The sequence below is a fragment of the Anolis sagrei genome, chromosome 1 (assembly GCF_037176765.1).
Source record: "Anolis sagrei isolate rAnoSag1 chromosome 1, rAnoSag1.mat, whole genome shotgun sequence".
Lineage (NCBI taxonomy): Eukaryota > Metazoa > Chordata > Lepidosauria > Squamata > Dactyloidae > Anolis > Anolis sagrei.
Genome location: NC_090021.1, coordinates 278276028 through 278291822, shown reverse-complemented (window position 1 = coordinate 278291822; position 15795 = coordinate 278276028). Strand labels below are relative to the sequence as shown.

The 15795-nt window shown below is 42.4% G+C and overlaps 1 protein-coding gene across 1 annotated transcript in view; it reads right to left on the bottom strand.

Moving 5' to 3' along the window:
- Positions 1-15586, bottom strand: part of CREB3L1 (cAMP responsive element binding protein 3 like 1) — a 121315-nt gene extending 105729 nt beyond the window's left edge. Inside the window, exon 1 of the mRNA XM_060763915.2 lies at positions 15190-15586. Coding sequence (XP_060619898.2) covers positions 15190-15297 — 108 coding nt within the window. The 5' untranslated portion in view covers positions 15298-15586. The remainder of the gene's footprint in view (positions 1-15189) is intronic.
- Between the last annotated feature and the right edge of the window lie 209 nt (positions 15587-15795).

Below are 15795 nucleotides of genomic sequence, written 5' to 3'. Positions count from 1 at the left end.
AAGTTCTGTTTTTAATCATAAACATTGCTTTCATTATGTTTATGGGCTTTAGCATTTTGCCATCTTGTAAGAATTTATTCTAAAAGTCTGCTTGTAAATCATGTAATGAATAAACCATCAAGTCACATTTTGTTTTTGTTAATTGCTGTCCAGTCAGCTTCAACATACGACAATCCTATGAATGAGAGCTCAGCTAATGTCCTACAAATTCAATATCATGGCTTTTTTGACCTACCTATAATGCAACCCTCCTGTATTCTGCCTTTCATTGTTGTCATTTTAATGAATCATGTCATTTCATGATACATCCAAAATATAATGGCCTCTATTGAGTCATTTTGGCATGAGTTGCTCTCAGACCCATTAATTTTGTCTTTGTGGTGCGGTCCATGGCATCGGCAGAATTTCTCTCCCAATGCATTCAATGCATTCTTCAGTTCAATTGATTATCTTTCTAGTAGCTTTCTTCACTGTCAGCTTACTCATGAAAATTAACAGCAAACACGTGGAACTGGACTCAGTGGCCAAACTGGGATGACACATTTGGGAACCTATACAGTCAAGCATTTTGCTGGGGACCATAAGTGTGTTGCAGCTCTGCTATAAAACTGAAAAAGGGAGAAGAGAAATCCTAAATAGGGAAACAAAGTATCACCAGGGCTGGGCATAATGTTAGAAAAGCAGAGCCTAGAGCAGTGGTTCCCAACCTGTGGTCCATGGACCACCAGTGGTCCACAAGAACTAAAATATGTCCATGGCCTTACTGTTGCTACACTGTTGCAACGAGAGCAACTGTTCTTGCAAAAACTCTCATAGTGCCAAGGCTTATTAAATATGATTTTCTATGGGCAAGCAGATGGCGACTACTGGATGGCATATGTTCTGTATCAGAAACTAGAGCTGATGTGGTCTAGCCAATGCAATTTCTGAATCAGCATCCCAAATAACAAAACTGAATCTAAAGTTGACCAAAAACTGATTTGTAACCCTTTTGGTAGTAATGTTGGAGAATGGTCCCTGGTCAAAAAAAGGTTGGGATCCACTGGCCTAGAGAGTATTACCTTTTAAGAATAACTTGTTCTCATCACATGGAACAGGATTTCAGAAGTATACTGTAACCAATACTTGTCGCAGTGTTGGAAGAAGTAGTTCAGGATATTATTTCTTGCATTAATTGTTAATTACAAATTAATTTCTAGCGCTTTTTAAAAAAGAAAACCATCTTAGAATCTATACTAGACTGGCATTAGACTCCTCTTGAACATGAATTCCTATCAAACACCTCTAAAACGATATTTGAAAAATCATTTTTGAAGGTAACAAGGAACCATAATTCATAACAGTGGTACAAGCAGTCCCCAAGTTGTGAACAAGATAGGTTTCATAGGTTTGTTCTTAGGTTGAATTTGTTTATAAGTCATAATTTTAAAAAAAGGAACTTCAACCATATATATATATATATATATACATACATACATATATATATACACGTACATACATATATATATCTGTTAGCTTCAGATAGCATAGGGAAGAGTTCACACCCATGTGGCTTTTGCTTTGCTCTCTGTGCTCCTATTCAGAAGATTTCACTTTCCTTTTTGTCCCTGTGATAATCTGATTTTTAAAAAAATGTCTTGTTGTGTAATCAAGGATGGTAGATAAGACTTCCATTGAGACACCTTATTCCCATGATAACTCTTTAAGGAGTGAATTTCCCTTATTAGAAGTAGATTTCTCTCACTTCCTGTTGTGTCAGGCCTTCATTAACTATGAGATGTTTGTAAGTGGGATGTCTGTAACTCGGGGACTGCCTGTATATTAATTTATCTCTTATATACTGCATTACTTTTGAAACATATTTATTTATTTATTTATTTGCTGCATTTGTTGACCGCCGTTCTCAGCCCTAGGGCAACTCACGGCGGTGTACAACATATAAAAAGCAATTTACAAAAAGCAATAACAAAACCACAAATCCACAATACAACAGTTATAAAGTTACACTAAATAATCCGCTCCGTCTCATAGTCGAATCATAACCAATCTCATAATCCACATTCTGTTCCAGTCATCTTTACCAAATTTTTGTAGCACTTAATTAAATGCCTTCTCAAACATTCCTTCCTTCTAGCTAGCTCTTTTTTTAGGACAACCCTTCTTGTCCCATAAAGGAATTAGCTGAAGGTAATAACGATGGTGAAAAGTCTTTTCTTCCAGGCTCTGTTGGAATATTATTTTTCAGATGACACCATTCCAAATTCCCCAATGAACATGACTAAGAACTAGATTGGGTTGCAAAATTCCAGAAGTAACACGGGTCTTTTAAAAGGAACTTGTACAAGCTTCGGTTAAGTGATCGGGAACTGTTCATCTGCAACCAATGCTGAGTGCTGCAAATCATAAAGATTATTCAGCCTTAAAGAGTCAAGATTAAAATCTTGAGGGACATTTCTCTGGTTTTCATTCCTTATTGCTAAACTAGTTAAACTAGACTAACCAACCATAATTCAAAAGATGTTATGGGTCAACTAACTGCTAGCAACTTATAAAACAGCAGGAATGACACTTTCTATGTAGGCCACACAGTGCTTGGCTGGCCCCTGTTGCAAAGACATCTGTGTACCTCTCCTAGCAGCTGGGACAACGTCCCACTGAGCTTTGGAATCTAGCAGAACTGGAAATGGCTAGGAATTCCTGGCTAATCTTTTTGTTTCAGCTCAAGCAGAATTAAATGCATATGGTTCTTCCCAATTAAATGAGCTTTTCCTCCACTGTGAACACAATGTTTGCTCTTTAAAAAACCCAAGAACAAACTCAGCAAAAACTATGTATGATGTTTGCCAAGACTATGTATAATTTGTTATACCACTTAAATGGTAAGGTTAATATCCATAGAGAATCTCCTTGTGCCAGTTCTTTTTTCTGCTTTTTGTTTCCTTTTGTGATTATAATGTCACAAAATAGCTTCCCGACACACCTGGACTCCCAGAGGACCATTATTTGCTTTTACTTTTAAAATATGTAGATATACAGTCTGTCTAGCATGCAGAAATTCTTCAGAGCATCCAGTTAAAGCTGATGGAACGGAAAGCATCTTTCTGTATAAATACCAGTATATCATGATCAGTTATTTTGAAACCGAGGCTACACACCTAGTCCACATCCCAGTATTTCTCTGTGTCCAGTGTTAGTACTCAAGGAAGCTCACCTGTCCACTCAGGTATTTTAGGTACTATTCTTTAGATTTTCAGACATGCTTGTCGATGAAGCTTTGGTTGTTGTTTTGTTTTTTACCTTTGTTTTAATTAACTATACTGGTCTCTCTACTGATAGTAAAGATAAAAGTTTCCCCTGACATTAAGTCTAGTCGTGTCTGACTGTGGGTTGTGCTCATCTCCATTTCTAAGCCGAAGAGCCGGCGTTGTCCGTAGATGCCTCCAAGGTTATGTGGCCGGCATGACTGCATGGAGCACCATTACCTTCCTGCTGGAGCAGTACCAATTGATCTACTCACATTTGCATGTTTTCAAATGGCTAGGTTGGCAGAAGCTGGGGCTAATAACGGAGCTCACCCCACCCCTGAATTCGAACTGCCAACCTTTCAGTCAACAAGTTCAGCAGCTCAGTAGTTTAACCCACTGTGTCACCAGGGGCTCCTCTACTGATAAAGTATAGGAATATTTTGAATGAATAATACAGGATACCCTTAATTGCATCTGCAATGCAATCTTCCACTTTCCCAAGCATTATCATTTTTTCTAGTGAGTCATCTCTTCTTAATACCCCACTGAGTGACCGGGTACAGTTTTGTCTTTGTTTTGTTGCTGCTAACTGCCTTCAAGTCAACTTCAAGTCAACTTTGATTCATGGCGACCCTATGAATGAGAGATTTCCACGTCACCATATCCTCAACAGCCCTGCTCACGCCTTGCAGAGTTCAGACTATAGCTTTCTTGACTGAATCTCTCCATCTGCAATGCAGTCTTCCTCTTTTCCTACCGCCTTCCACTTTCCCAAGCATTATCATTTTTTCTAGTGAGCCATCTCTTCTTATTATGTGGCCAAAGTATAACAGCCTCAGGCCCCTTCCACACGGCCCCTATATCCCAGGATCTGATCCCTATCTGATTATCCCAGATAATCTGGCGGTGGAGACTCATATAATGTAGTTTAAAGCAGATAAGATGGGATCAGATCCTGGGATATATGGCAGAGTAGAAGGGGCCTGAGTTTAGCACAGCTGGTGAATCACCAGCAATGATAAGATCTATCAACTGAAAGGTTGCCAGTTTGAAGCCCAGGGTAGGCATGAGCTCCCGATTGTCAACCCAGGTTACTGTTTACCTATGCAGTTCGAAAACAGCTCAAGCTGTAAGTAGAGAAATTAGGGACTGCTAAAATAAGTGGGGGGGGGGGAGGTATTTTATGACACCATAAAGAAAAAGATCAGAAAATGCCCGGCGACCAAAAGAAAAGAGGAAGTCCTGATGGCTCTTCATCGTAGAGGATGGAGCGACAGCAACCCCCTGTGGCTGGATTCGAGCACAACCTCCAAGGTGCCAAAAAGCTGGATGTCCTTTCTGTTCTGTCTGTCTTTGACTTGTCTATCCAAAACAGCATTGAATGTTTGCCGTGTATGTGTATTGTGATCCATCCTGAGTCCCCCGGGGAGATAGGGCAGACTATAAATAAAGTCCGCCCTCAGACCTCACAACCTCTGAGGATGCTCGCCATAGATAGATGTAGGTGAAACGTCAGGAGAGAATGTTTCTAGAACATGGCCATATAGCCCGAAAGATCTATAACAACCCTATAAATAAAGTGTTGTTGTTGTTATATATTGATTTCTCAGGTAAGTTCTGGTCTGAAAAAGGGAGAAATCACCAAAGAAGAATTCAAACAAATAGCCAACACCTGTAGGGAAAAGGTCCGCAAGGCTAAAGCAAAAAACGAGCTCAGACTTGCCAGGGACATTAAAAACAATAAAAAGGGCTTCTATTCTTATGTCAGTAGAAAAAGGAAAAACAAGGAGGCGATAGGACCTCTTCGAGGAGAAGATGGGGCAATGATGACAGGGGATAGGGAAAAGGCAGAACTACTTAATGCCTTCTTTGCCTCGGTCTTCTCACAAAAAGAGAGTCTTCAACCTCAGCAAGATGGAGTGGATGAGGGTTTGGAGGACATCCAACCCCAAATTGGGAAAGAAGTCGTCCAGGAATACCTGGCCGCTCTTAATGAGTTCAAGTCCCCAGGGCCAGATCAACTACACCCCAGAGTATTGAAGGAACTAGCGGAAGTCATTTCGGAACCATTGGCAACCATCTTCGAGAGTTCTTGGAGAACGGGAGAAGTTCCAGCAGATTGGAGGAGGGCCAATGTGGTCCCAATCTTCAAGAAGGGAAAAAAGGATGACCCAAACAACTACCGTCCGGTCAGCCTCACGTCGATACCGGGCAAGATTCTGGAAAAGATTGTTAAGGAAGCGGTCTGCAAACACTTAGAAACAAAAGCAGTCATCGCTAATAGTCAACATGGATTTATCAAAAACAAGTCATGTCAGACTAATCTGATCTCTTTCTTCGATAGAGCTACAAGCTGGGTAGATGCAGGGAATGCCGTGGATGTAGCGTACCTGGATTTCAGTAAGGCCTTCGACAAGGTCCCCCATGACCTTCTGGCAAGGAAACTAGTCCAATGTGGGCTAGGCAAAACTACGGTGAGGTGGATCTGTAATTGGTTAAGTGGACGAACACAGAGAGTGCTCACTAATGCTTCCTCTTCATCTTGGAAAGAAGTGACAAGTGGAGTGCCGCAGGGTTCCGTCCTGGGCCCGGTCCTGTTCAACATCTTTATTAATGACTTAGATGAAGGGCTAGAAGGCATGATCATCAAGTTTGCAGACGACACCAAATTGGGAGGGATAGCCAATAGTCCAGAGGACAGGAGCAGAATTCAAAACGATCTTGACAGATTAGAGAGATGGGCCAAAACTAACAAAATGAAGTTCAACAGTGACAAATGCAAGATACTCCACTTTGGCAGAAAAAACGAAATGCAAAGATACAGAATGGGTGACGCCTGGCTCGAGAGCAGTACGTGTGAAAAAGATCTTGGAGTCCTCGTGGACAACAAGTTAAACATGAGCCAACAATGTGACGTGGCGGCAAAAAAAGCCAATGGGATTTTGGCCTGCATCAAGAGGGGCATAGTGTCTAGATCTAAGGAAGTAATGCTACCCCTCTATTCTGCTCTGGTTAGACCACACCTGGAATATTGTGTCCAATTCTGGGCGCCACAATTCAAGAGAGATATTGACAAGCTGGAATGTGTCCAGAGGAGGGCGACTAAAATGATCAACGGTCTGGAGAACAAGCCCTATGAGGAGCGGCTTAGGGAACTGGGCATGTTTAGCCTGAAGAAGAGAAGGCTGAGAGGAGATATGATAGCCATGTATAAATATGTGAGAGGAAGCCACAGGGAGGAGGGAGCAAGCTTGTTTTCTGCTTCCTTGGAGACTAGGACGCGGAACAATGGCTTCAAACTACAAGAGAGGAGATTCCATCTGAACATGAGGAAGAACTTCCTGACTGTGAGAGCCATTCAGCAGTGGAACTCTCTGCCCCGGAATGTGGTGGAGGCTCCTTCTTTGGAAGCTTTTAAACAGAGGCTGGATGGCCATTTGTCAGGGGTGATTTGAATGCAATATTCCTGCTTCTTGGCAGGGGGTTGGACTGGATGGCCCATGAGGTCTCTTCCAACTCTTTGATTCTATGATTCTATGATTCTATGATTTTTTCTAGGACCTTCTTATTTATCATTCATCAGTCCACAGTATCTGCAGAAATCCTTAGTGTCACCATAAATCAGAAAGGACTTGAAGACACAAATGATAACAATAAATGAAATGTTAGTGAAGAATTGCTCTCTGGTTAATGTTTTGTTTTTACTTAATGGAAAAATTAAGTGCCATTTAAATTATCGTGAAATTATACAGGCATCAGTGGAGATCTCTGTTGTTCATCACCACCAGAAACTGTCACACATAATCACATTTCACGCTGCCATGGTTGGCATGCTATTGGTTGGCTGAGTATATGTGTAGAAAATCTCATTCTACCCACAGCAAAATATTTCAGCTGGAGTGCTAAGGGAAACACCATGCCTTTGCAACCACAGTATTACTTTGTAGGAGGATGCCTGGATTCCTCACAATAACTTTGTAAGTCAGAACTCTGTATTTACTTCTCAAAAATATAACCTGGAAGGGCTCATGTTAATATGAATCCATAACCTCCATGAAGTGCCATGCCAATTCCACCCAATGTCAACATATGTCAGGGGGGTTTAATTTTAGGATTTAGAAGCCCTGGAATTACCTAGTTTGAAATACTTATTCCATCTTAGTTCAGCTCCAAAGTGCCTGACCACATTTTGCCTAGCTCTAGGCTCCATTGACTTTGTGCATTCTCACCTACAGGACCCCCCCCCCCCCCACACACACACACACCCATCCATCCATTCATTGTAGCTTCATATTGTCCCAAGTACCCAAGTATATGAAGAGAAAGAAAATCACCTTGTCGAACAAAATCCTCAAGTAATCCTCAAGTGGAATACTAAAAGTTTCTCAGTTTAAAGGTTTTGACTGGAATCTGTAATTCAAGCACTGAACTACTTCTGAAACCATACCACTTTGTACAAATCTACTGCAACCATTAAGCTTCTGTGCCTGTTCTAAATAAATAAATAAACATCTTTCTTTGTTTTTACAAAAAAATATCATCAAGTAAGCTTTAGATTACCAGATACTAGTAATGGGCATGTCAAATAATGTCTATATTTCAGATCCAAAACCTTTTCGACAAAAAAGATAGAATGCCTCATAGGGGCAAAGTTATTGTAGAAGGCATTCAGGAACATCCAGAGTCGCTAGATTATCCTGGTTATGAGAATCACACACACATACCAGCAATCCTGGCACCCAGTTAACAATATGCAATGTCTCTAATTACCATACATCATTTTCACTTTTTTAAAACCAATACTTGGAAATCTGATTCTTTTACAAATGCCCAGACAATTTTAATTAGTAATATCATATTGCTGAGAGCCAGCGTGGCATAGTGGTTTGAGTGTTGGATATGATTTGAATCTCTACTCGGCCATGAAAACCCACTGGATGACTCTGGGCAAGTCACACACTCTCAGCCCCAAAAAACCATAAGATAAGGTCACCTTAGTGTCACCATGAGTCAGATATGAGTTGAAGGCACACAACAATTATATTGTCATCTGCACTATCCCCATGCTTATTATGAGTTTAAACAGTCAAAAATAGAAAAATCCAGTGGATCACCCCCTTGCATCAGTGCACGAAAGCCAGCCAAAAGGTTACAAAGTGAGGGCTAAAAACAAACACAAGCTCAAAAGGTTAACTGTGTTTGAAGCAAGAGTTGAAATTTGCTTTAATATTGGCAACATGAATGAAAACAATGAATGAATAGGGGCATTCTGACAAGATTAAACCACACAGCCAAAATCTAGTGCTCACAATAGAAAGGTCAATTCAGCAGTACAAGAATATGATGAGAAAGTTCACTGCAATCTGTAGGTAAACACGGAACGGGAGAGAGATTAAGCCTGCTTATGAAGGCTCCTTTCATGTATGAAAGTCAAGCACAGATCTTCCAAGAATGGGACTGGGTGCCAGGCTGGAAGAGAAACTGAAGGCGTATCTACACTGTAGAATTAATGCAGTTTGACTCCACTTGAACTGCCATGGCCCCTTCTACACTGCCATATAATGCAGTTTGAACTGGACTATATGGTCAGTGGATTCTACCTCGTCACATCAGTTTTATGGCTCCCACAACAAAGCAGCACTCTGTGACTACTGAACATGTGAAGGAGCTTTTGGAGATCCCTTTAGCCGATTGAGGTTGCAGGTTTGTGTGTGTGTATGGGGATATATATATATATATATATATATATATCCTCCCCCACACACATATATTTACGCACATACATACACACACAGATATGGCCGCTGCATTGGAACATAGCAAGTTATTTTTGCTTCTGCATCTGTAAAGTAGAATCAATAATCAATATATAGGCCTGATGTGAGAATAATAATCCATTTCCTGCACACTGAAATCCAATGTTAAGAACACCATATTTTCATCACCACCTTGTGAATTCATCATTCAACAGTACATGTGAAAAAGACAACAAGATGAACATGAGTGAACAATGTGATGCAGCAGCTAAAAAGCCAATGAGATTTTGGAATATGTAAAAAGTAGTATAGTCCCTAAATAAAGGGAAGCGGTGGTGCCCCTCTATTCTGATCTGGTCAAAATACTGTGTCCAATTCTGGACAACACAATTTAAGAGGGATATTGACAAGCTGGAAGGTGTTGAGAGGAGGGCAACTAAAATTATCAAAGATCTGGAAACCATGCCCTATGAGGAACGGCTTAAAGAGCTGGGTATGTTTAGCCTGAAGAAGAGAAGGCTGAGAGGAGACATGTATAAATATTTGAAAGGATGTCATAAGGAAGAGGAAGCAGGCTTGTCTTCTGCTGTCCTGGAAACTAGGACTCGGATCAATGGATTCAAATGACAAGAAAGGAGATTCCACCTGAACATTAGGAAGAACTTCCTGACCGTAATAGCTGTTCAACTGTTTAACTCACAGTCTTGGAGTGTGATGGAAGCTCCTTCCTTTGATGTTTTTAAACAGAGACTGGATGGCCATCTGTCAAGGGTATTTTGAATATGCTTTTTCTACATGAGGGGTTGGACTAGATATTCCATGTGGTCTCTATGATTCTATGAGGTGGTTTGTCAATATACCCTATGTGTATGTGTCTTCAAGTTGCTTTATGATGATCCTTGAACTTGTATAGTTTTTGTAGGCAAGGAATTGTCAGTTTTGTTAGTTTCTTCCTCTGAAACATAGCCTATCTACAGCATTTTAGTAATTCTAATCCATCCAAGTACTAAATAGATCTGACCCTGCTTAGGGCTCTTCCACATAGGTCTGTATCCCAGAATATCAAGTCAAAAAAATCCCACAATATCTCCTTTGAACTGGGTTATCAGAATCCATACTCAGATAATGTGAGATTTTCTGCCCTGATATTCTGGGATATAGGGCTGTGTGGAAGGGCTCTGAGTCAACACTGCCATATATCCTAGTTTAAAGCAGAAAATGTGGGATTTTATTGAGCTGTGTGGAAGGGGCCTCTGATTCTAAGATCAGATGAGATCTGGTGTCTTTAGACTATTTAGCTTCTGGTTTTTCTTGGCAGTCCCTCCTCTTGAATACTAACCAGACCTGACCTTGCTTAGTTTTAGACAGGATCTGGTGCCTTCTCTATGCTTAGCATCATGCATGGTATAGTGGTTTGAGCACTGGACTATGGCTCAGTCCTTCACTATGGAAACCCACTGGGAAAGCAAAGGCAAACTCTATCTGAAAAGATCTTGTCAAGAAAACCCCATCATAGGTTTGCTTTAGGGTCACCATAAAAGCACACAGGAACAATATGTGCCCATTGACTACAACTGTTCATTCTTTCCTGGATGCTAACCATGGACTCGCAGCCAATAAATCACAGACTAGCACTAAGCTGCCACTTTGAAAAGCACTGCTCTAATCTAAAATCAAGGGAGAAAAGCACAGTGTATCTGGGAAACAAAGACCTTAAATATTCTCTACAATACTGATAAACCCATTTTGTTTGCTCAAGGAAAAAGCTCACATTTCAGGTGTAGACTGCAATGGAAAGAAATGGCAAGATACTGCCAACTCCTATGTCTAAGTACCATGACTTGGGTTACAACTTCACCTCTATGGGAAGGAACTGGAGATCATGTCCTCCCATGCCACTTCACCTGAAAGTTGAAAATCATCCTCAAAGCTGCTGTTTGCTTGAGGGATAAACTGTAGTCACTCTTTCAGCCAGTATTTTTATTTTATCTTCTCACGAGGCTTTTGAATCAGATCAGTGTTTTGAAATACACTCCCAATTTATTCAGCCCATTTAAGCATAATCCACTCAGTTGTTGTTCTGCAGTTCTTCCCATCATCTTTCACAACAGCCTACACTAAAGGCAAAGGTAAAGGTTTTCCCTTGACATTAAGTCCAGTTAGGTCCAACTCTGGGATTTTTTGCTCATCTCCATTTCTCAGCTGAAGAGCCGGCGTTGTCCGTAGACACCTTCATGGTCATGTGGCTGGCATGACTGCCATTACCTTCCCACTGGAGCAGTACCTATTGATCCACTCACATTTGAATGTTTTCGAACTGCTAGGTTGGCAGAAGCTGGGGCTAACAGCAGGAGCTCACCCCGCTCCCCAGATTCAAACCTGCGACCTTTCAGTTAGCAAGTTCAGCAGCCCAACGCTTTAACTCAGTGTGCCACCAGGGCACCACTACACTACATTACACTGGCGGATAGCATTTGCAATCCAACATCTGGAGTGTGAGGCACACAGGGCTATGCTAAAATTCTTAACCAGGTTAACCAATTATGACAGTTTTTGGACTGCAACCCTGCATGAATCCTACAATGCTAAGGCAGGTGGAAGCTGAAGGGCTACAGTTCCCCAGCCTTCCTTTAAAACAGGGATGGGCAAACTTTGGCCCTACAGGCGTTTTGAACTTCAACTCCCATGATTCTTAACAGCCTCAGGCCGCTTCCTTTTCCTCCTCAGCCGCTTAAGTGGCTGAAGGGGAGGGGGAGGAATGGGTCTGAGGCTGTTAGGAATTATGGGAGTTGGAGTCCAAAACACCTGGAGGACTGAAGTTTGCTCATGCCTGCTTTAAACTTTAGTAAGTTGAAAAGTTCCAAAGGCATTATTAAAAATAGGAATGTTCCTCTAATGGACACTGATGCATGTTCTTTTTTATAATGTAGAGGCCCCTCATTACTTGAGACCCTTAACTGTAACTATAACAAGTCTGTGCATAAACCCACCAATGGGTTTATGCACATTTGCTATCTGTGATACAGTGATTTCAGTCCTACTCTGTACTTAGGTAGACTATGTTCATGTGTATGATTAATTATTCTTTCAAATGATGAGGATCTCTCCCTTCACCAACATCTAGGATTCATCCCCGTCTCCTTCTGACACTAATGGAGGACTCTAGGTTCATTTCACAAGACTTAATATTCAATTTACTTGAATCTAATGTTCACTTTGTTTGCTCAAATGGCCCTATCAAAATTAGGGTGCACATTAGATTAACGTAATATGGTCATCTTAGTGCTGATCCAATGCAAAAGGGGAAGCTGCTTCAGGAGCACCTGGAGCTCCTATTTGGGGAATATTACCTCTAATTTAATGGTCATGGCTCAATGCTATGCAATGCTGGGATTTGTAGTTTGGTGAGGAATCTGGATTCTTTGGCAGAGAAAATTTAAGACCTTACAAAACCACAACCCCTATGATTCCATAGCATTGAGCTATCGGTAGTTAAAGTGGATTCATTTTACAGCATAGATGCACGCCAAGGTTTTCTTTTCCATGGCTGAAAGCTTTGGTGTTCTGACACTTCTGTTTTAAAGAAGGCATTCTAAGTACACACCAATTTTAATGTGCATCTTTTTTGTCCATATATATATATATATATATATATATATATAACACATACACACATATATGTACACACACACAAAGAGCACAGTTTTTGCTGCTGCGCATCACATTCAGCAGTTTTTTGTTTTGTTTTTTTTGGTTTCATAGTTTTGAAAAGTGAGGTGTGCATTAGATTCAATGGTGCAGTAGACATGAGTAAATACAGTAGTTAAAACATGTTAATATGGATGCGAAGTCTTTACAGGATGTCCTTATCATCTGAATGTACTTAATTGGTAATAATTATTAACATATGTCACTATCTTTACAATACCAATGGGCTATCAAATTGCCACTACGCATATAAATATACAAAGGGAGAGAATCCACCAGGAATTTCTCTGCAGCACTGAAAGCAGCTTGGGCTGCATCTACACAGTAGAATCAATGCGGTTTGACACCATTTTAACTGCATTGGTTGGATGCAGCACTAAAATCAGCTGGGGCAGCATCTACACAGCAGAATTAACACAGTTTGACACCACTTTAACTGCCTTGTCTGGATACAGGACTAAAATCGGCTGGGGCGAAATCTATACAGTAGAATGAATGCAGTTTGACACCAGTTTAACTGCCTTGGTTGGATGCTATGGAATCCTGGGGTTTATAGTTTGATGAGGCACCAGCATTCTTTGGAAGAGAAGTCAAAAGACCTTGCAAAATTACAACTCCCATGTTTCCATAGCACAGAGCCTTGGCACTTAAAGTGATGTCAAACTGTATTCATTCTACAGTGTGGATGCACCCTAAGTAAAGGGATCTCATATGATAGTTAACAGAGGACCCTTCTACATAGCTGAAAAAAATCCCACATTATCTGCTTTGAACTAAAATATATGGCAGTGTGGACTCAGATAACCTGGAGCCCTTCCACACAGCCCTATATTCCATAATATCAAGGCAGAAAATCCCACAATATCAGCTTTGAACTGGGTTATCTGAGTCCATACTCAGATAATGTGGGATTTTCTGCCTTGATATTTGGGATACAGGGCTGTGTGGAAGGGCCCCCAGTTCAAAGCAGATATTGTGGGATTTTCTGCCTTGATATTCTGGATAATATGGCTGTGTGGAAGGGCCCCCACTTTTTAAACTTGCCTTCTTTATATGTTAAGAGCTGTACAACTTTAGAAAAGCATGGAAAACCCTCCATTAAGTGACCACAACTGTTGCCTTGCAAGATTGAAAAACAATTCTGAACGTGAACCTCTCCTAAGAGGTTCCATCTGGAAAAAAAGAGGATGGATTCAAACTGTCATGGAGGTGACATTTTGCACTCAGAACAGAAGGGAGATCCATTTGGATCCTAAACCTGGCTCATCACATTCACCTGTCCAGCAATGGTGATGGTGCTTTGAAGCAAGGGTTGGGACCTCTTATTAACACTCCAGGACTACCATCAAGCGATTATGCCTGCCTGAGGGAACGAACTGCCACAAAACAATGTGTTGTCGAAGGTTTTCATGGCCGAAACCACTGGGTTGCTGTAATTTTTCTGAGCTGTATGGCCATGTTCCAGAAGCATTCTCTCCTGACGTTTCACCTGCATCTATGGCAGGCATCCTCAGAGGTTGTGAGGTCAACCTCTGAATGGTTCTGGAACATGGCCATACAGCCCAAAAAACTTACAGCATCCCTGCTACAAAACAGCCCCACACAAGCCAAATGTTGCCACTTTTCCAAACAAAAGGTACATGTACACTGTGGAAGTTTGACATCAATTGAAATGCTCAGTGGTATGAAATCCTGGGAGGTTTTTTTTGGCAGAGGGAGCTAAAGAACTCGCAAAACTACAACTCCAAGGATTCCTTAGCATTGTGTCATGGCAGTGAAAATAGGGTCAAATGGCACTCATTCCACATGTAGATAGATTAGACATGGGCACACTTGGGCCCTCCCTTCAGACGTTTTGGACTCCAACTCCCACCATTCCTAACTGCCTCAGGCCCCTTCCCTTTCCCCCTCAGCTACTTAAGCAGCTGAGGGGGGGAAAGTAAAGAACATGAGGCTGTTAGGAATGGTGGGGGTTGGAGTCCAAAACACCTGGAGGACCCAAGTTTGCCCATGCCTGTTCCATAGCCTTGAAAGAGAGTTCACCAAACTACAACTTCCCTTGTTCCATAGAGGAGGGGGAAAAGAAAGGGCCTGAGGCTGTTAGGTATGGTGGGAGTTGGAGTCCAAAACACCTGGAGGACCCAAGTTTGCCCATGCCTGTTCCATAGCCTTGAGAGAGCACTCACCAAACTACAACTCCAATTGTTCCATAGAAGAGGGAAGAGGAAAGGGCCTGAGGCTGTTAGCAGTGGTGGGAGTTGGAGTCCAAAACACCGGGAGGAGCCAAGTTTGCCCATGTCTGTTCCATAGCCTTGAAAGAGAGCTCACCAAACTACAACTCCCCTTGTTCCATAGCCTTGAGCCCTGGCAGTTCAACTGCATTCATTCCCCAGTGGAGATGCACCCAAGGGTCACTCTAGGAGGGAGATGTAACCCTTTCCCCTCTTCCTCCCCAGAACACATCTCCTCCCCTTTCTTACCACATTATTGAGGAAATCGGACTCATTGAGGTCGCCCAGGTCCAGGAAACTGGGGGCGCCCCCGGGGAAGAGGCGCTCCGAGGGGAAGGGCTCCAGGAGGCTGTCCATGGTGGGGATGCTCTGGATGTGGAGGGGTCCTTCCTCCTCCTCCTCTCCCTCCTCACTCTCTGGAAGCCCCTCGCGGCGGATGCCCTGGAGCTAAGCCTCCCGCTTCTCGGGGGATCTGGTAATCCATGAGGCTGGGAAGAAGATGCGGTGGGAGAGAGGGAGAGAGGGAGGGAGGCAGGGAGGGTCTGCAGGAGGGAGGGGCGCCTTCCTCTCCGCCGGGATCCCTGCCCTGCTGTCACCGTCACACACAGCCACTGAGTCTCAGCAGCCAGCAGCAGCGGCAGCTCTCGAAACCACGCCCACCAGCCCTGGGCGCTCATGAATATGCAAAATTCCAGCGGCCTCGAGAGACAGGCACCCTGCCAATCAGGCAACGCGAAGGCCCGCCCCCAATCCTCCCGCGCGGCCAATGGGAGCCCCGAGTGGAGCCAAAGCCGAACTAGGCGTGCAATGAAAGCAGTTTGACACCTCTTGAGCTCCCATGGCTCAACCCACTAG